Source organism: Lichenostomus cassidix, chromosome 13 (genome assembly GCF_008360975.1).
Source record: "Lichenostomus cassidix isolate B80296 chromosome 13, HeHo_3.0, whole genome shotgun sequence".
Taxonomy (NCBI): domain Eukaryota; kingdom Metazoa; phylum Chordata; class Aves; order Passeriformes; family Meliphagidae; genus Lichenostomus; species Lichenostomus cassidix.
In genome coordinates this window covers 16,921,852-16,942,393 of record NC_139494.1, presented here as the reverse complement: position 1 = coordinate 16,942,393, position 20,542 = coordinate 16,921,852, and the positions used below count along the sequence as shown (strand labels likewise).

At 55.0% G+C, this 20,542-nt stretch overlaps 1 protein-coding gene across 4 annotated transcripts; it reads left to right on the top strand.

Annotated features, from left to right (window-relative positions):
- Positions 1-2,194: 2,194 nt before the first annotated feature.
- On the top strand, positions 2,195-20,194 carry SH3TC2 (SH3 domain and tetratricopeptide repeats 2). Of its 4 annotated transcripts, none has more exons than XM_085074016.1 (19): positions 2,195-2,685; positions 3,845-4,249; positions 5,747-5,851; positions 7,134-7,238; positions 7,436-7,563; positions 7,964-8,069; positions 8,358-8,501; positions 8,618-8,819; positions 9,376-9,446; positions 10,147-10,342; positions 10,973-11,109; positions 11,463-11,504; positions 11,724-13,427; positions 13,519-13,699; positions 15,077-15,227; positions 15,732-15,854; positions 16,304-16,454; positions 17,344-17,624; positions 17,844-20,194. In XM_085074016.1, exons 2-19 carry the CDS (start codon positions 4,123-4,125, stop codon positions 18,033-18,035), a joined length of 4,146 nt encoding a protein of 1,381 aa, XP_084930142.1. In that variant the 5' UTR covers positions 2,195-2,685; positions 3,845-4,122; the 3' UTR covers positions 18,036-20,194. The 4 variants fall into 4 exon arrangements, with proteins under 4 accessions (XP_084930142.1, XP_084930144.1, XP_084930141.1 ...); XM_085074018.1 differs by having other exon boundaries at positions 2,196-2,685; positions 5,747-5,863; positions 17,428-17,624; XM_085074015.1 differs by lacking the exons at positions 2,195-2,685; positions 3,845-4,249 and having other exon boundaries at positions 5,082-5,851.
- The last annotated feature ends 348 nt before the right edge of the window (positions 20,195-20,542 follow it).

Here is a 20,542-nt window from a genome sequence, read left to right as displayed (position 1 = left end):
TGCTGCCGTGGGGCAGAGCCTGGCACTTGTCATCCCTCCAACCTCGTGGGGCAGGTAGGAGAGCCCTGAGAGGGGCAGAGGGAGCTGGGAGAGCATCCTGGGGGTGCACGGTGGGCTCAGGAGCTGTTAGCTCACATCTTGCTGAGGACACGAGGTTCAGGCTCCCTCTGCGACCTTGGGAGAAGCTTTTTCAGAGGGAGAGAGGTTTTCCCTGGGAATTCTGTGCCTAAAACCTGCTGGGCTGTGGTGCTGTGGCTGCTCCTCTGCAGGAGGGGGTTGGAGCTCTGCCCACCCCAGGAAGGCACTGCTGCAGCAGTGACTGCAATGAGCAGGAGAATCCAAAAATCCTGGGAGAGGCAGTTCTGTGGGACCACAGACTGGTGACAGCAATTCCTGACTGCTGTCCTACACCTTGTTGTGAGCATGGAGTGACAGGACAAGGGGGAATGGCTTAAACTGAAAATGAGGAGGTTTAGATTGGATATGTGGAAGAAATTCCTCCCTGTGAGGGTGGGCAGGTCCTGGCACAGGGTGCCCAGAGGAGCTGTGGCTGCCCCTGGATCCCTGGAGGTGTTCCAGGCCAGATTAGACAGGGCTTGGAGCACCCTGGGACAGTGGGAGGTGTCCCTGCTGGAATGAGAATCTCTTTAAGGTTCCTTCCAACCCAAACCATTCCATGATTCTCTGACCATCAAGCTCTCTAGAGTGGCACCAGTTCCTCTGACACACCTGCACGTGGAGCATCACATTCCCTTCCAACCTTCCCACAAGCTGAACTTGAAACAACCCAAAAGTTTCACCCACAGGGGTGATCCCTGTCAGCAATTCAGCCCCAGGCAGGGACTGCAGCGACCTTCCAGCCCTGGAGCTCAGCTGACTGCCTCTGCTCCTCCCTTCCTCCTTCCCATGCCTTATCCATGGCCTCACTTCCCTGGCTGTCTCCGTGCAGTCTGGAGGCTCCCCTGGCTGGTGACACTGAGCTGCTGCCTCCGGAGTGCAGGAGGATTCCCGGGATTCCCATCCCAGTGGCAGGGAGGAGACATCAGACCTCAGCTCCCAAACCTCCAGACCCACATGGATCCATCCAACACACCCAGCCAGTTTTCCAATTTTCCACTTTTCCAATTTTCCACTTATTTTCCACTTTTCCAGTTTTCCACTTTTCCAAGAGCACTCACTTCCTGCAGCTCTGGCTGAAAACAATGCGAGAGCAGCAGGACTCAGCATTTCTGAACGTGAAGCGCTGAGTTCAGCTCAGCTCAGCCCCGGAGCCCACTTAACCCTTTAGCTGTGGGATGGAGCAGAATTCCCAGGGCAGCAGCAGCAGATTTGGATTGCCTCGTGTTGAGAAAAGTAGGGAAGGTCTTGGAGGTGGAAGAAAATTCCTGAGTGAGAGCCATCAATGAAAAGAAAGATTTTATAGCCAGGCCAGTCTGGCCACACCAGTTTGGCTGTGAAAGCCTTGAGATTTCCTCATGTCCTCAGCCATGCATGAATCTCCCTTCCCCAGCTGCCAAAAAAACTGGGAAAATGCTGTCCCAAGGCCACTCATGGATGTACATGGGACAGCTTCTCCAGGTGTGCAGCCCGAGGGGTGCTGGACTCCAGGAAGGTGGAAAACCTCGAGGAGGAAATGCTTATCGCTGCCCATTAGCGCAGGGTGAAAGCAAAAGCAGAGCGCTGGAATGAGGAAATGTCCCTGAGGAATTTTCCCCCCCGAGGAATTGTCCCCAAGGAATTCTCCCCGCTGATCCCTGTGCTCCTGCCAAGGTCCCAGTGCTCTCCCCCTGGGATCCCAGAGGTGGAGGGAAGGCAAGCTCTGCTCCACCTCACCCCAAGGTGGGTCTCCCCACCCACACCAGGGGATCAAACCCACCAACCGAGAGTTGCTTTGGCCTCAAACAAAACCTTTCATCTTCTCTGTCTGCTTTCCCCTCCGGTGAAGCCCGGCCTGGGCTGATTTCCTCTGCTTTCAGGTTCGCTTTGAAATAACGAGCTGAAAAGCCGTGAGGCTTCGTTTTTGAACGTGCCAAGGAGCGGCCGGCTTCAGAGGGAAACCCAAATATCGGGAAAGCTTGAGATTAACTGCTTCATTGTTCCCAAGAGGAAAAAAAATAAAATCCCCTGTATTTCCCTGTGCCGCGGACTTTAGCCGGGATGCACAAATACTGCTGGGTCCACAGATCTCTTGTTCTGTATTTGCATTTTGGCAGGGAAGATCGGGAGGGTTCGGAGCTGGAATTCCCGCAGGGAATGTCCCTCCCGGGATTTTGGTGTGACATGGCGAGCAGGACGCAGGTGAGACCTGTTTGGCATGGCAGAGCCCTGAGTCCCGCCGTGCCCATGGAGAGCCCCGCTGGAATTTTCCCGCTGGAATTTTGCCTGCCGAGCAGGGCGAAGGTGATCCCTGGGCTCGGCGCTTCCCTCCGGTCTCCTGTTTTTGCGCACGCCGGGTAACTCATTGACCTCTGCCGGCGAGCGGAGGTTCCCAGGATGATAAGGAGCTCTCGGAAGGAATTCCTTCCCCCCGTGGAGGGAGCGGCACTGCTGGGCATTCCCTCCCGCCCCGCAAACGCGCCCGCAGCCCCTGGGGCTCCAGCCCGGCAGCGCATTGTGCCCTCGGGGCTTGGAGAGGCTGGAATTTCATCCAGGAGTTCTGCGGGAGCCAAGCGGAGCTGGGAGCAGGTCAGTACAGCCGCCGGGTGTCCCCAACGCTGTCCCCAGCCCGTGCCCTTCGTCCCCAGCTGAGCAAACACAGCGCTGGCGGGAGGAGAGATCAGCGCCTCTGGAAATGCAGGCTGGCGCACGGAGTTTGGGGATCAGCGCTGGTTTGAGGCTCGGGTGGGACAGTGATGAGCACAGCGGGGAAGGACAGGTTTGGTTTGGATGCTGGGAGCTGCCGGGAGAAATGGGAGCTGGGTTGGGAAAGGGGATTTGGTGCCGGGGCTGGGTGACAGCTCTGTCCCCAAGCCAGGGGTGCCTGGACAGCCTCTCATCCCATTCCATGCCCAGCGGAGGGAAGCGTGAGAGAGAGAGAGAGAGTTCACAGGCAGAGAACTCCCTCTGGAACAGGCTGAGATCCCAGGAAATATTCCAGACTTATCAGGTCCAGGTTTTCCAGGCTGCAGTAACAGCAATGGGACTCTCCAGGAGAGATCCGGGATTTTTTTTTTGGGAAGCAGAGAAGTAGGAAGTGCAATGAAGAGGTTTTCAGCTTGCTGGCCGAAAGGCAAATTCCAGTTCAGGTCAAACAGGAGGTGACACCTTTGCTTGTACAGGGATGGGTTTGGTTGCTGCGTTGATAAGGTAGACTTAAAAACAAAAAGAAATTTCGCAACCATTTGTGTTTAGAAAATGAAAAAAAATCCATTCTGTTGATTTAAAAAAAATATATTTTCCCCTGTGTAGAAGAAATTGATGCTAATTTGTGAGCAGGAACTGCTAAAACCAAGAACCTCCTGAGGAAAGCAAAAAGTTTTGTTTGCAAACACTGCCCTGCTGGAGCTCTGACCACTTGGACAGCACAGAACCAAAGCAGCAACACCTCTCGTGTAAAGCTGTGCCTGAATCCACCACAAAACCCCACCAGATCAGTGTGCTCAGAGCCCTGTCCAACCTGGCCTAAATTGCTCCCTGGTTAATTACTCCTTACTCTGGAGAAGTTCAGGGCACTGCAGGGATGCAGATTTGATATTTGGGAGAGCCAGCAGTGCTCCTGGAGCAATCCCAGCACACAAATCCCTGTGGTGGTGGCACTGGCTGGTTGGTGGGGGAAAAATCCATCCCTAAAAGATCTCCCTACCTGCAGGTTCTCCCCCTAAACCTTTTGGGTTTAATTTTGCAGGGGTTGTGTTGCTGTTTTTCTGGAGATGCTCTGCAGATCACCAACAGCACAGTGAGCCTGCCCAGCCATCCCAAACCCTGATCCTGGGGGCTGGAAAAGGGCTGAGGAGGTGAGACAGGAGGGAACGAGATTCATCCTCATCCTGGGCAGCCCGAGGGACCCTGAGCAGCAGCCAAACCCATCCCTGCTGGTGTTGGATCAGGAATTCAACCAGCACTGACCTCTGGGGTGCCAGCAGTGCCTGGGCTGCAGGAACTCACCTGGATGTCGCTGCTGGGATGCCCATGGTGCTGCCAGCTGTCCCCACGGTGACACAGGACAAGCACAGGGCAGGAAGGAGGTCCAGGATCACAGCCAGCCCCGGATGGAGGATGCTGGATGAGCCCCAGCCAGGTGTCCCTGCAGGTGAGGGAGGTGCTTGAGATGGTGGCAGGAAGAGCTCTGCCTTTGGAACTGGGGAGATCAGGTTGGAGATCCCTGAGGAAGCAGCTGGGAGCAGAGCGAGGATTCCCGAGGAGGAATGGCAGGAATGTGCCATGTGGGATGGGCACTGCCCTCCCAAAGGCAGAGGCAGAGTGGAGCAAAGGAGGCTCAGGGGGACCTTGTGGCTCTGCACAGCTGCTGCCAGGAGGGGACAGCCGGGGGGTCAGGCTGTGCTCCAGGGAACAGGGACAGGAGGAGAGGGAACAGCCTCAGGCTGGGCCAGGGGAGGTTTAGGTTGGATATTGGGAAAAATTTCTCCATGGAAAGGCTTGTCAAGCACTGGCACAGCCTGCCCAGGCCATGGTGGAGTCCCCATCCCCGCAGGAATGTGTAACACACATAGATGTGGCACTGAGGGACACGATTCAGTGGTGGCACTGGCACTGTTGTGTTTGTGGCCAGACTGGATGACTTTAAAGGGCTTTTCCAACCCAACCGATGCTGTGAGTCCAACCCAAGCCCTTCCCCGCGCCCGTGCCCGCCGCCCCCGCCGTGCCAGTGCCCTCTCAAAGGGGACATTGTGCATTGTGGCAGTGCCCAGCCGCCGTGCCGGGCGGGCAGGAGCAACCCCTGCCTCTGCCAGCCCTCTGCTGCTGTCACTGCACACATGGGCTGCTGCCTGGGGACCCCCTGGCACCAGGAGCTGGCGCTGGGATGCACAGGTAAGGTGCCCTGGGGCTCTGCTGTCGCAGCGGGGCTGTGGAGGTCCTGGGATGGGACCGCTGGGGACACTCCGGGGTGAGCACTGTCCCCTCTGGCTGCTCGCCTGCCTTTCCCGGGATGGCTCCTGCTGCCCTCTCCCCTCGGATGAGGCTGTGTAGGGAACGAAGGAGGACATTTTGGCGGGGAGGGGACAGGGTGACTCAGGATTTGCTTTTTCCCATGCTGTTGGTTTTTTCCCCTTGCCCCAAGCAGAGCCCATGGGGTTGTGCATCCCCCAAGCCATCATTCCCATTCCAGCGTGTCCCACCGAGCTGGAGGAGGGACAAGGCTCAGGGCCAGCCGCTGTGGCCACTTGTCCCCATGGCCAGCAGGGTCCAGCACCCAGCCCCGAGTGTCACCTGCTCTGGCTCGGGCTGGGGATGTTTCCTGCCCATTATTTCACAATATTTCGGCGCTGGGAGGTCAGTGAGTCACTGCCACGACACGGAACAACTCCCCAGCCGCAGTTTCAATTGGTCTCTCGAAAAGAAAGCTGCCAGTTCCCTTTCAAATGAAAATAAACGCCGTGAGAGCAAGCAGAGGGAGCCCTGGCCCCTTCCTGGCTCTGGGGACCCATGGACAGCCCGTGTCCCGCTGCTGGACAGGGTGACACGAGCAGTGTCCCACCTGCCACCTCCCGGGGCACATCCCACCTCCCAGGCAGGGACAGCCTTGCCAGGGATCCGGATGCTTCTTCCCACCCTCCGTGTCGCCCAGGTGAGGAGTGTGAGTCCTGCTGGCCTCGCTCGGCCGAGCTGCCACCCCGCTGGGACAGCCTGCAGCGCCGGGGACAATGCTGCGGGGACAAGAGCATGGCACCAGGTACATCCAGGGGTGGCACCAGCCCTGCCCTGCCCTGCCGGGCTCTGCTGGGACACTGCGAGGGGAGAAATGGTGACCCTGTGGCACCAGCTGGGATTGAGTTCTGCCTCTGCCTCCTCTCACTTCCCCTTCTCGGTTTCCCTCGCGTGGGGAAGGATGGAGGTGCCACATAATTCAGACTTTTTTAAGTGCAGAGCCTTTTCTTTCAAAGCAAAGCTTGGTCATTACATGTTCTTGTCTACTCGCTAACTCGAAATCAGAATTCTATTTCTCTGAATAATAATAATAATATCATTATATTCCTCATATTATAATGTATTTCTCTCATTACATTTATAATTATAATTATATTCCTCATATTATAATGTATTTCTCTTATTACATTTATAATTATATTTATATTTCTCGAAATAATTATATTTCTATAAAGAATTATATTTCTCTGAAGAATTATATTTCTCTAAAGAATTATATTTCTCTGAATAATAACATTTCTGCATGCAAACACCAGTTTTATTTGACTGGTTTAGCACACACCAGTTCATCTGAGGGACTGGCAAAGCTGGCTCGATAAAAAGAACTGTAGAGCAGAGTTCTGGTCACAGAAGTGACTTTAAAAAGCTGCTGCACTTCTCCAGGTAGGTGTTTATCTTACAAACCCAATCTGATCACTGTCAGAAATTGGGCTTTAATCTGGTTATCCCTGCACTGCCAATGCAGCTGGGGAAGAGCAGGCTGGAGTTCTGTGTGCCTCAGCTTTCATTAACATAATTAGCAGCTTGAGTTGCAGGTCCTGAATCCTTTGTGGTGATAGTTGATGCTGTGTGGAGCTGGGGGAATGCAGCCTGGATTTGGGGATACCCACCAGAGAAAAATCTCATTTTGATTGTTAGATTTTTGAGTTCTGCAAGGTTTTTGAGTTCTGAGTTTTCTTGGTTCTTCTATGCTGGGGAAGAAGAAAAATCCCAAAAAATCTCTGTTGGGGATTCACCCTTTTAACAGATCTGCTCAGTGAGAGTCTGAGGAGCAAGCAGGGAAAATCCCCTCACTCCAGAGCTACTCCAGCATGGGAAAAATCAGCATCCCAGTCACCAGGGAATGATGGAGCCAGCCCACATCCACCCCATGGGTTTGCCTCCAGCCCTGATGGCTGCAGGGTGGTTCCACATCCCCACAGCCCCGAGCCAGCTCTGCAGGGCTGTGCTCCCAGCAGCTCCCAGCTCAGCCAGGACACCCCAACATTCCCCAGCATTCCCCAGCAGCTCTGTCCCCTCCTCTCCAGGCAAGGCTGAGGTGACAGAGCCGAGCAGTCCTGCTGCCCAGGCAGGACACAGCTCCCCAGAGCCCTCCGTGCTGCTGCTGGCCAGCAGGGACAGCTTCCCACCAGGTAAGGTGCTGCCGGTGGCATGTCCCACATTCCCTGAGGCTGAGCCCACATTTCGGTCTCACTTTGGTGGCTGAAGGGGGAGGATGGGCTGGGTTGGTGTTGTTTGAGTTCTGGTGGGTCTGGCAGGGTGGCAGAGGTGGCTCTGGGTGCCACAAAGCTCCTTTTCCCCCTTTAATCCTTCTCCTTTCCTTTCCAAGAGATCTCTCTCTCCTTCTCCATCGAGAGCCGTTCCCACCAGGGCTGCAATTCCCAGCTCCAGGAAGCTGCCAGGAAGAAGCTGTGGGCTCTGGAGAGTGATGACAGAAGTGTCTGTGCTCTGTTCAAGGTAGAAACACCATCCCAGCACGCTGGGATGCTCCTGGAACGGTGGGATGTGTGCTGGGATACCAAACCCAGCTGGGAAGTTCCTCCAAGGCCACTGCAGAGGACTCTGGAGGGGAATGGATTGAGAGGGGAGATGAATTGGTGGCAAGTGAGAGGCAAAGCTGAGCCTTGTGTCATTTTGGGGGGATTTGAGCCCAAATAGCTAGGAATTCACGGGGCTGGGATGACCAAATCTGTGTCCCTGGTGGAGGTGACAGCTCTGGACAGGCACAAGGTTCTCAGGTTGGGTTCTATATAAACAAATCCCAGTTCCGGAGTCAATTCCTGGGCTGAGCTCTCCTTCCCTGCTGGATTTCAAGGCTCCATGCCCATCCCTTGATGCTGCTTTGTCTCCCCTGCAGGAGCTGTCAGCCAGGCTGGTGTGCATGCAGGCACAGCACGATCGCTTCCTCCTCACCTTCAAAACCCTGGAGGAAGTCTGGAAGTTTTCCACCTATCTGACTCTAGGTAATGTTCCCGAGGTCTAAAAGACAGTGTGAGAAGGATTTTTGGGGAAAGCATTGTCTGACTCTATAGAACTGTCATGTTCAGGGTGGACAGTGAAGAATATGAATTGGAAAACTCTGTAGTTTATGAAACTTCTGTTTGGATCAGTGAAGGAGACTCAACATGGTTCAGTTTGGGAAAGTCTGGAGACAAAATTAGAAGCTTTTTCCTCACGTTTGGAAATCCCCACAGACCCTTCCTTCTGCCCAGGAAGCAAATGCTGACCCTGATTCTCCTCTTGGCTCTCAGGGTACGTGGGGAGCTGCCTGGAGCAGCTGCTCTTTGGCCAGGAGTTCTGGCTGGACTGTGCCCTGGTGGAGGACACAGAGCTCAGGGTCACCGTGGATGAAGAGCACCTGACCACCCTCTACATGGACCTGCTCCTCCAGGAAGGTGTGAGGAGATGGCAAACAGGCAATTCCTGAAAATTGGAATTTTTTCCAATTTCCTCCTGTGCTGGAGCCCTGTGCTGATGCACTGATCTCACCTCTCACTCCTCCTCTCCGCAGGGAACTTTTTCTCCAGGGCAGTTTCTGGAGTCTGGAAGTCAGAGCAGGAGGGAGAGGAAGGTCTGCAGCTCTGCAAGAACGAGCTGATCCACGTGAAGAGTGCTGGCCAGGACTGCAGCTGGGAAGGGATGTCCCTGCTGACGGGACAGCGAGGCTTGGTGCCTGTGACAGCTCTGGAGCCCATAGCTCACCCCTTTTACCAGTGAGTGAGGAGCTCATGGGCTCAAACAGGGTTCTTTCCTGGTCCTGAGGCATGAGCAGCACCAAGGCTGGGCAGGGAAAATCCTCTTGCCTCTGGCAAAGGGCAGGAGCCTCACAATTCCATGGGGATACACATCAGGTGTAAGGACAACCACTGGAATCAATGCAGGGACAGAACAAGGACATGCTCCTCCTTCAGGTGTCGTTTTTGTAAGGTATTGATTTAGGTAAAACGTGAGATTATCTCTGATTTACAGATGAGGAAGTGGCAGAAAAGATTTAGACAGTGCCAGCCAAGGTGGGGCTTTACCTTGGTCACCTGGCTGAGCCTCAAGGACACCCACAGCTCCTTTAAAATCTTCCTTAAAGATGACAAATTTATTCTGCTCTTACCCTGTGGTGTGGAGCTGTCCTTGTGCCCAGTAAAACCATTCCAGGGAGTGCTGGAGCTCCCAGGGGACAGGACATCCCTGCTGCTGGTGTGACACCATCCCTGGGGTGGCCTGAGGACAGCACTGCCCGGGGAGGAGCAGTGAGGATCCCTTTTTACCTTACAGGTGGTTCCTGAAGAATTATTCCATGAGTTTTGGGCTCTCCCAGGAGATCAGGGCCAGCTCTGAGGCCATTGGTGAGTGACACCCCTGCAAGGCACAGCTCCAAACCTGGGTTTGGCCACAAATGACCCCAAATCCATCTGTTGCTCTGGGAATGACACCACTGCAGGGAGCTCTGAGGGAATATTACATCTCTGGGCTCTCTGGGATGATCAGAGCTTGCAAATTGGGTGTATTTAGAAGGACAATCTGAGGAACAGAGAGCTGCAGGTGACACCCTTCTGCCCCTGGGTTTTCCTGTCCTACTCCAATTTCATATTTCATGTAATTCTTTCGAAAGTGAATTTTTAAACCATCAAAATAATTTTTAAATCACATGAAACCTGTGCCCACCATCCACCCAGTCACCCCAGTCCAGTCCAGTTCAGAGCATGCTGGGCACAGCAGGTCCCTGCAGGTGGGAGTTGGTCAGGTAGGGATGGACATTTGCACTGTCCAAGATTTCACTCCTGGCAGTGTCTGGGAAGTTCCAAGTTTCCAGTCACCTTCCAGGCTGCAGCTCTCAGAGGTGTGGAGTTTCTCCATCCCTCTTTTATTTTTTATTGCAATCCCCTTCTCAAGGAGAAATGGCAGAGAACAGGATAAATCTCAAAGGAAAAAGAGGCAGCTCTCTCCAGCTGGAATCATGGCCTCACCTTGTCCAGGATTTTTACACTGAGGAAGTTTTAGCAGGGATCCCACTGAAATTCCATTTTTTTTGCCTTGTTTTCCCAGTCAGAGGCAGCTGCATTGCCACCAAGGACCACAGAGGAGCAGCGTGGGATGAGCTGAGCTTCTCCAAAGGAGACACCATAGAAATCATCGGATTCTTCATCCCTGGACTGCCCTGGTTTGTGGGAAAATCCCTCAGCACCGGGAGCATCGGCTTCATTCCCACCCAACACGTGAATCCCGAGGCTTGTGAACCTCTGTGAGTTTATTTGTGCAGTTCAATCCAGGAGAAAATGGAGGGGAAACTCCAAATCCCACCTCAGGGCTGGATGAGAGCCCAGGGCAGGTGATTTGCTTGGCAAGACCTTCACAGGAGGTGGATTTGAGGTGTGAGGAGAAGCCTTGGCCAGGCTCTGCTGCAGCCCAGCCAGAGGAATTGTTTCCCCTGCCTCAGAGAAGGGTGGAGTGGGTGTGGGAGGAGCAGGTTTTCACCCAGGTCTGCTGGGCTTTCCTCTCAAGGTGACTTTTAGCACTTTTCTCTGACACTCTAGAGGGGACAGAGCAGATCAGGTGCTGTCCTGGCCTCAGAAAGGGCTTCTGGGTTCCAAGAAAGACCAATAGGTACAAGAGGAATGGATCTATCTGTTCCTTCATGGACAATATAGGTGGGGAAAGTGTCCAAAATCCTCTGTTCATCTGCAGCAGAACTTTTCTGGTGGGAGGAAGAGAAGGGATGGGAAAGCTCATCGGATCCCATGGGATGGGAAAGCCATCCCATCCCATTATCCCATCCCATCCCATCCCATTATCCCATCCCATTATCCCATTATCCCATTATCCCATTATCCCATCCCACCCCACACTGACTCTTCTCTCCTGCCCACCCCAGAGGAAAGGGTTTCGTGTTCCTGAGCGAAGAGGAGAAGTCCCCACTGCTGCAGGTGCCCTGCAATGGTGACGAGCAGCACTTTGTCACCCTGCTGGGGGAGCTGGCAGGCACTGACATCACCTCTGTGTACAGGCTGGGTGAGTGTCCCCTCTCCGTGGGTCCCCATGGAGAACCCTGAGCTGGAGACAACTTTTGGGATGGAGGCAGCTCCAAAGCCATGCTCAGCCTGGCCATGAGGAGTCCTCAGGAGGTGTCCCAGCTGTCCCAGCAGATTGTAGGGATCTTCTCCTCACCTGGGGCTGCTCCTGAGCTGGGGGTCACCCTGGCAGATGTTCTGCACTGAGCTTGGCCTACAGGAGCAGGGTTAGAGTTCCTGGGGACTCTCAGTTTCTCTGGGCTTGCTGGGTGGCTTTGGGGCTTCAGCTGATTTCTGAGCACTGACACTGACCAAGGGTTTGGGGTTTTGTTTTCTGTTTGTGTCTCTGTGCAGATGGTTTTGAACCCACAGCCATGTTCCCAAAAGTGTCACCAGGTGAGTGTGAGGAGGGGACAGAGGGGATGGTGATGACTTCTGAGGGTGAATTTGGGCACAAGGGAAGAACAGAGAATCATCCCAAATCCACCCCCTGCCATGGGCAGGGACACCTTCCACTATCCCAGCTTGCTCCAAGTGGCCTTGGACACTTCCAGGGATGGAGCAACCAGAGGGAAGAATTTTTCCTAATCCCTGTGATTTCCCTGTCCCTTCCAGAGGCTTCTCTGCGTGGCAGCAAAGAAATCCAAGTGCTCCAGTCGTGGGAGGAGATAAACGACTGGGCTGCAAGCAGCACCTCGGAGCTGTCCAGCCCAGGCAGTGAAGCAACCCCTGGCACTCTGGAAGATGTTCTCCTGGAGAAGTTGGACGACTTGGATTATCCCAAATTCTTCATTGACCTCAACGCTGGCCACATGGAGGATGCTGATGTCTTTGACCCCATTCTGAGCTTCCTCAACCAGGACACTTTTGTGCCCAGTTTCCAAAGCTTTTACGACCTCAGCTTTTCCTTTCTCCACTCCACTTTTTACGGTTTCTCCGACGAGGATGAACTCATCCTGTACCTCGAGACATCCCGGAACTGGGCCAAGAGGACTCGTTCAGTCTGGGCTCATGTCAGGCTCTGCTTCCTCTTGGGAAAGCTCTGCATCAAGAAGGTCAAGCTCTCCCAGGCTCGGGTGTACCTGGAGGAAGCGCTGGGTGTCCTGGACAGGGGTTTTGGTGACCTTCCCCTGCTGGCAGCGCTGCACGTCAGCCTGGCCTCCATCTACCTGAAGCAGAACATGAGGCACAAGTTCTCCTCCCTGCTGGGCAAAGCGGTGGCCTTGCTGGTGTGCCTGCCTGGCCACTCCTTCAGCTCAGACAGCGAGCTGGAGCTGCTGCTGTACCTCCTGAGGGAATCCATCGCCATGGCCAACACTCCCCTGGAGGCGCGGATCTGCTTCCTCATCGTCAAGCTCTTCCTGCAGCTGGGCAAAACCGAGGAGGTGCTGCCCTTTCTGGAGCATCTCCAGTGCCTTGGCACCACCTGGCTCAGCCCAGGCAGCCGTGCTGGCCCACTGGATGCCACTGCCACCCTGTGCCACCTCTATGACAAGAAGTGCCTGCCCAACATCGCGCTGGCCTCCGCCAGGCTGCTTGCTCCTGGTGGCACCAAGGGGACACCGAGCCCCGTCTGGAGAGCTGGCTTCATCCTCCAGAATGCTTCCAAACTCCTGGGGAAGCAGCTGGACAGGAGCAGCATCCCAGCGCTGGCTTGTTGGTACCTCAAGCAAGCTCTGCAGTTCTCCTGCGAGAGCAGAGCTGTGCCCACCCAGAGGTCATTGTGTGCCATCCTGTCCAGGATGTACCTGCAGCACGGCCTGCTGGATGGGGCTGTTCGTTACGCAGCCAGAGCTGCAGCCCTGGGCAGGCTGATGGGGGAGGAGGAGGCTTTTGAGTCCTCGCTGTCCCTGGGGTGGATGTACCTCCTGCAGCACCAGCCGGGTCCTGCTGGGGACATCCTGCGGCAGCTGCTGAGGTCCCTGTGTGACACGGACAGCGAGACCCAGCGGGGAGCCGTGCACAACCTCCTGGCCATGGCCCTCAGGGGCCAAGGGCACATCCAGGGGGCTGCAGAGCACTTCCTGAGGGCTCTGCACAAGGCCAAGGAGACGGGCAGCAGGAGGAACCAGGCCGTGTCCCTGGCTAACCTGGGCCAGCTGAGCCTCTCGTGTGGAGCCACCCAGCTGGCCGAGCTCTACCTGCTGTGGTCAGTGTGGCTCTACGCCGAGCTGCAGGGACAGCCAGAGCTGGACACAGAGCTGGCACGGGTGCTGCTGTGGCTGGCACAGGCCATGGTGGACAGGCAGAGGATGGAAGATGCCAAACTCTGCTATGAGCTGGCGCTGGGGTTCGCCCTGAAGTGGCAGAACCTGAGCTGTGAGTACAACACAGGTGACCCAGCACAGCCCTGCCAGCTGCCCCATGCCATCCCCTGACCTGTCCCTCTCCCTTTCCCTGTGCCACGCAGGTCAGCTGCACATCACCGAGTGTCTGTGCCGTTTCTACAGCCAAGAGTGCCCCGACCTGCAGCTCTGCATCACCTACCACGAGCACTGGGTGTCCCTGGCACGGCAGCTGCGCCACAGGGAGCTGGAGGGCACTGCCAGGCAGGCCCTGAGCCAGCTCTACCAGGCTTTGGGCACACCTGAGTGAGTGGCTGGGGCTGCTGGGTGCTGCCAGAGGGGTGTCCTGGGGTGGGAAGGGGTGTGGTGGGTGGCTCCAGCTGCCCCACAGTGCTGGTTCTGGGATTTATGAGCTGTGTGTCACTGTGCTGCGAGAGGGGACAGCTCAATGTCAGCCAGAGAGTCATGACAGCCAGGGAAATATTGTCCCAGACAGTTTTCCATCTCTTTTCCATCCAGCCTTCAGCTGAGTGGACGCAGTGACAGGGAATTCATTGCTTCCTTTGGAGGTTTATCCCAACGATTAATCACCATTCCCCAGTAAAACAGGCTCCTTATCTGCTCTTTGAGGGAGTCTGGTTTCAACCTCCAGCTGCTGAGGTTCCCTTCCTACATCTGCTGGGAGATTTTCCTCAGGGAGGGACTTAAAAACCCACAGGAGGTGCTTGAGACTTGATATCAGCTCACCTTTAATCCTGCCTGACACCTGAGTGGGACTGAATAGAGGAGAGGAGAGGAGAGGAGAGGAGAGGAGAGGAGAGGAGAGGAGAGGAGAGGAGAGGAGAGGAGAGGAGAGGAGAGGAGAGGTTTGGACACACCACAGTCCTTGGAGTAAATGGATCCAAGAGTGGAGAGCTGGCTCCCACAGCCCAGAAGGACAAATGGCAGGGTTGTCCCCAAGTGAGGTGTTCACCTCCCCAGCCAGGTCGCAGTGAGTTCAGGGGGAAGGAATTTAGGAATTTTAGCAGTCAGGGGACAGTGCTATTTAGGATCACAAAGCATCCCATGCCCTGGGCTCCCAGGCCAGCTGGAGCCTGGTTGCCAGCAGGACAGACACCAAGCAAACAAACTGCCCTGGACACTGCTGGCTCTGCCTGCCCCACAGCTGACTCTGTGTCCAACCTGCTGGCTCATCCCACAGTGTCCTGCAGTGACCAGGGCTGGAAAAGGGGCTGGAAGGTCATGCATGGCAGTCAGAGATCTCTCTGGGGCTGCACAAGGGACAAGCAGTGGGCAGAGGTGTGGTGGCAGCTGCAGGTACCAGCATTCCCTGCCTCTGCTCAATGTGGAGCTGGGAGTGACTCTGGGACTTGGTTTAGGGGACAAAATTGGGTTTGCAGGTGACCTGGACAAACCCCTTTTGTCACCCAGGGTGAGGAGCAGCCTGGGTGGGACCACTGGGGTCCTGGATTGTCCTAAGGTGGCCAAATGACCATGAAAGCATGGAGATTTCCAGATCCTACCAGGACACACTGCTCCAAGCTGTGGCTGTCCCTTTGTCCCCAACCTTTGGTAACTCCAGGAGGAGGGTACAGGGGGTCAGTGCCATGGGGAGGTGCTGTGGGGACAGCTGGGAGCGCCCTGGGGCTCCTCTGAGATGCCTTTTGCCTGTTGCCATCCCAGGGCTCTGAGACAATCCCTGGACTGCACCAAGCAGAGCCTGAGGATCTTCATCGACCTCGAGGAGCCTGTGAAGGCAGCAGAGGCTTGGCTGCAGGCTGGGAGGCTCTACTACCTCCTGCAGGAGGATGAGCTGGTGGAAATGTATTTCCAGGTATGGAGAAGGTGGCTGGAGCTGTTCCACTCCCACCCTGGCCAGGTGTATTCCCATCACAGCCTTTTGGGGCTGGAAAAGCTGGGAGGGAAAGCTCTGAGCACTGTAAACCTGCTGCTGGAAGGAGGAGCTCTTGCCTTCCCATCAGGCACTGATTTTCTTCTCTTTCTTTCCATCCTCTGAGTTTAGAGGATTTTGGGGTGAAAATAAGTGAATTTGTTGGGTAAGAATGTGGTGCAGCAGTGCCAAAGGAAGCTGGAGGTGCCAAGTGATCAATTCCCCCATATTTATTGAAATATCCATAAATTGAAATATCCATAAATAAGGGATAAATGCCAAGAAAAACCTTCTTGGAGTAGAAAACTTCTGGCTTCTCTCCACCCCCAACATTATTTTATCAGCTGAGCTGCAAAGCGGAAGAGCAGCAGCTAAAATTGGGGTTTTATTTAATCACACCGACATCTCTGACCTTCCAAATCTCACTGCAGCCCCTTTTCCTTCCAGGCAGCCGTTCAGACTGCTCTGAAGTGGGACAACTCCTCCTTGGCCATGGAGCTTTACGAGAAAGCAGGTGACACCTTCTTTAACGGCAGCAGGAACAGGGAGCGAGCAGTGGAGTTTTATAGGGTGTGTAAAACTCCCAGGGTTTCTGGCCCTGTGTCCCCACGGGGTGGTGCCTGGGAGGGTTTTGCCTCAGGGAAGACAAAAGGCTGGCGGGTGGAGAGGGATGAGGGTGGATGTGCCAGGGGGGAAGGTTTGCAAAAAACCCCAGAGATTTTTGGGATTGGGAACAGGCTCCTTCCAGCATAAATCCTGGTGGGGTTAGCTGTGAGCTGGAAACTCCTGGGGACACCCAGCCCGAATTTTGGGCACCTGAAAAAGAGCAGAGGTGTGAGGCTCAGGCTTTGAGAGCCACGCTCTGGGGTATAAAACTCATTTTCAAGCAAAAGAATGGACTAAACCCAAAACTTGAAGTGCTCAGCCACCCTTGATCCTCATCCTACTGCTCTGCCACCCCTCTGGGGCAGCGCTGATCCCTCCAGGAGCATCCTGAACTCCCTGTTCTCTCTCCCCAGGGAGGTGCTGTGCCCTTGGCCAGGAAGCTCAAGGCCACCCGGACCGAGCTGCGGCTGTTCAATAAACTGGCCGAGCTGCAGATCAACCTGCAGGGCTACGAGAAAGCTCTGGAGTTTGCCACGCTGGCAGCCAGGCTCAGCCTCAGGGTCGGTGAGTGATTTACACCCAAAAGTCACCGGTTGGTGGGTGATTTACACCCAAAAGTCACTGGTTGGTGGGTGATTTACACCCAAAAGTCACTGGGAGTCACTGGCTTCCGTGGAGGAGAGCAGAGTCCATGTGAAAAGAGGATCTCCTGCTTTTCTAAGGCTGCTGGAGCTATTCTTACCCAAAGTCATGACATTTTTTAAGGTTATTTCCCCTTTTTTTTTAGTTGGGGCAGCAGAGGGTTTTTGCTACCCCACAGCACAGGAAGTCTGCTGAAGGCACAGAACTCAGCAGTTCCTCTCTGCCCTCATCCTCCTCAAAACCTCACCCCTTCCCATCACAGAAATAGATTGGATGGGCAAAATGGCAGCATAGATGTCTGGGATGGCACCAGCCTTGTAACAGCCCCTTCCAGCACCCAAAAATGCCCTGGATGAAGATAAACTCCTGAGCCAATCTGTCCAGCTGTGGCATCAACAACGGCTCTGGTTTCTCTTGGAAGTATCTGTGTCCCAGGCTGCTGAGAAAATGCATCCAAAGTGGCTCAGAGTGTTGGAACTGCACTGAGCTGGATTAGCAGCTTTTTCCCAGGAGATCCATGGCAGGAACTGGTTGCATTCCCCTTTTTTCCTGGGGATCCATGGCAGGAATGGGTTGCATTTCCACACCTTTTTTTCTAGGAGATCCATGGCAGGAACTGATTGATTCCACCCAACCCTGGTCCAGGAGATCCATGGCAGGAACTGGTTCCATTTCCCTCTTTTCCAGGAGATCAGCTCCAGGAACTGGTTGCATTCCCCTCTTTTCCAGGGAATCAGCTGCAAGAACTGTTTTCATTCCCCTCTTTTCCAGGAGATCAGCTGCAGGAACTGGTTGCATTCCTCTTTTCCAGGGGATCAGCTGCAGGAGCTGGTTTCATTCCCCTTTTTTCCAGGAGATCAGTTGCAGGAACTAGTTGAATTACCCTCTTTTCCAGGGGATCAGCTCCAGGAACTGGTTGCATTCCACCGCCTGGCCACAGCCTACGAGCTGCTGCAGATGTATGAGATGGCTGAGGATTGCTACCTGAAGACCCTGGCCATGCATCCCCCCGTGCTGCAGGGCTCAGGGGAGGCTCTGTACTACTGCAAGGTCTATTGGCACCTGGGCAACCTGACCCTGCACAAGCTGAAGGTGAGAAATGAGGTTTTTTGGGGGTTTTTTTGGATGGAGAGCTGAGGGTGGAGGTCACATCTGGTGTTGAAGGGGGAAGGGAATTTGGAAAGGAGTGCTGCGACTCTAGAGCCCATCCCAGTGAAATTAGGAATCCCTGGGTCCTGCTTGGAACCTCCAGCTCCCTGTGACCTCCAGCTCAGCCTCTTCCTGACAGAAATTTCTGTGTTTTCTGCTCAGGACGAACAGGATGCCTCCTCCTACTTCCTGCTGGCTCTCGCCGCAGCCGCCGAGCTGGGAGACCAGCAGCTGCAAGCCTTGCTCCTTGCCAAGCTGGGTGACATCCCCAGAGCCCCAGGGGGACCTGAGGGCACGCCAGGCTGTGCCACGGGCCGGCCCAGGTGGCTGAGTGACGGTGGCCATGTGGTGTGACACATCTGCCACCCGGGGACAGCGGTGGAGCATCCAGCAGGTCTCCAGGGTCGGCTCAGGAGAGGTCCTGCACCACGTCCTGAGGAGCTGGAAGGGTTTGGGATCCTTGGCCCGAGAATTTGGGAGCCTGGCCTCGTTTTTAGGAGCGGGGCAGTGGGGCTGGAGCCGGTGGTGCAGCAGATCTGAGCTCCTGGGGGTTTCATCCTGCCCAGGAGGGGGACAGAGCCATGCTGCCTGTCTGTCCCCACAGCTGCCCCACGCCTTGGAGCAGCTCAGCCAGACCCAAATGGGTTTGGAATGGCAACTCCTGCATTTATACCTGGTTTTTATCCTCCTTGTCTGCCCCACGAGGTGTGTGATGACAACTCTGCCAAACCCTTCTTCTGTCAAAATCACCACCAACGCTTTTGGCAGTGAGAGGCAGAATTAGGGATGTGAGGAGGAATGAGAGGGGTTAATCCAACATCTTTTGGGGACAAACAAAACCTGCTGGGGCAGAGGCAGAGCTCCTCTCAGCCCAGCCCTGCCATCCAACTTCAGGGTCTAAAGCAGGAGCACAGAAGAGCCCTGGGACAGGGAAGCGCTGGAGGTGTTTAAATGTAGCTGTGGCACCTGGGGACACGGTTTGGTGGTGGCAGAATTGTCAGACTCGATGCTCTTAGAGGGATTTTCCACCCTGAGGCTCCGAGGAGCTTCTCCCGGGCACCTGGCAGGAAAGTGCAGCTCTTCTCCTCAGCCCATCTCACCACCAGAGAGCAATAAATGCCCATTTTTTGCAGTGAGAGTGTTTCCCTGCACACGCCGAGCTCAGCTCTCACTCCGGGCTGCAGAACAAGGCAGAAGGAGCAGTTTTTCCAGCTGATCTCTTTGCTTTGACAACCGGTGACCAGACACCCACCTGGGGCTTCACAGCCAGACCCTGCTCCGAGCTCCCTGCCCTGCATGGGATTGTTCAATGCACAATATTTATTTCCTCTCTGCAGCGCTGAGTTCAGCTTCCTCTTCCAATCCCTCCAGGGCGGTTTTGTCACCGGGGCAATGAGTATTTACTGCTTGTTTACCTCGGTGCTGCCGGGCAGAGCTCACAGCTCAGCCCAGAGGAGGGAAACCTTCATCCTGGGTGAAATCCAGCGAGCTCAGGGTCCCCAAAACCTTCCTGCCTCATCCCAAAGTGCAGCTGGTTGGTGCTCACCCAGCCAGGGCAGGATGTTTTTGGCAGTTTTTCAGTCAGTTCCCCTTTTTCTTTTGGTCTGGATGGTATTTCAGGACCATTCCAAGCCCTTGACATTCTATGGATCTTGTGGTGCCTGCAGGGGTAAGGAAAAGTCTTCCTCCTTGGGAGCATCCCATAAAATAGCATTTTCCCTCTCCCTCATCCACCTGCTGGTCCCAAATGCTGAGGTACAGTGGGATGAGAGCTCAGGGTGGCCAGGACTAACTAAAATCCATCATACAGTGCCATTTAAAGCTGTTGGTTGTGTTCACTTGATCCTGAGCCTGTGCCCAAGGGAAGGTGAGGATATCCCATCCCTCCAGCCACCAGCAGAGTTTTGTGGGCAGAGAAATCATGCCAGGGGAGGTCACCAGGTGGTGGCTCAGCTCCAGGAGCAGCCAGGTTGGGGAATGTTGTCCTTCATTCCCAGGACATTCTCTGGGACACAGCAGGAGGATGCTGAAGGGTGCAGGGCTTGGCCAGAGCTCCGGGAAAAGCTGGCAGAGAAGGAACGTGGGAACACAAGAATTATCCTGCAGAATAATCCTCTCGACCACCAGCCTCCTCCTCCTCCCCAGGCAGAGGCAGAAATAGGGGAAAGGCAAAGCGTGGATCAAATCTCCTGCCGCACCAGGTGTGCTGGGGCTCGTGACTCCTTCCCCAGCCACATGTGACTCCTGCTCCATGCCCAAGCCAGGAGTTTTCCTTCCTTCCTGCAGCCAGCCAGGCTGGAAATAGGCCTGGAGGGAGCCACGTGCAGCAGCTCGTGCTGCTAAAAGCAGCCTCTTCCTCCCCAGCGCTTCCAGAGGGGAGCAGGAGCTGCAGGAACATCCCAGCTTTGGCCAGTGCTGCTCCAGCCCTTGCCCTGTGGCTAGCACAGGTTTTTCCCATGAGAACTTTCTCCTGTGTTTTATAAACAAAGATAAAGTTTGGATGTTGTTAAAAACAGTGTCTCGAGATGTGGACAGTTCAGGCCTGGCCAGTCAGGCCTAGGGGGAGGTTTCTGACTGACCAATCTGGGTGACCTCTGAAAAGTCTATATAGGTTGGATTCAAAATAATAAATCTCTCTTTTCATGCCATGCTGAGAATCCGGGATTTCTTCTCTGCTAGTGGCTCAACAGTGACATTGCCCAGCCTGACCTCCCAGCCACCAGAGCTCCCAAATCCTGACACCAACACCCCCCAGAGCCAGAGCTGGCACTGCCATCCCTGTTTGTTTGGTGCCTCAGGGGGCCGTTTGAGGCCTGGAGTAACGAGGGGCTGGATTTCTCTGCCATATGCCCTGTGGCTAG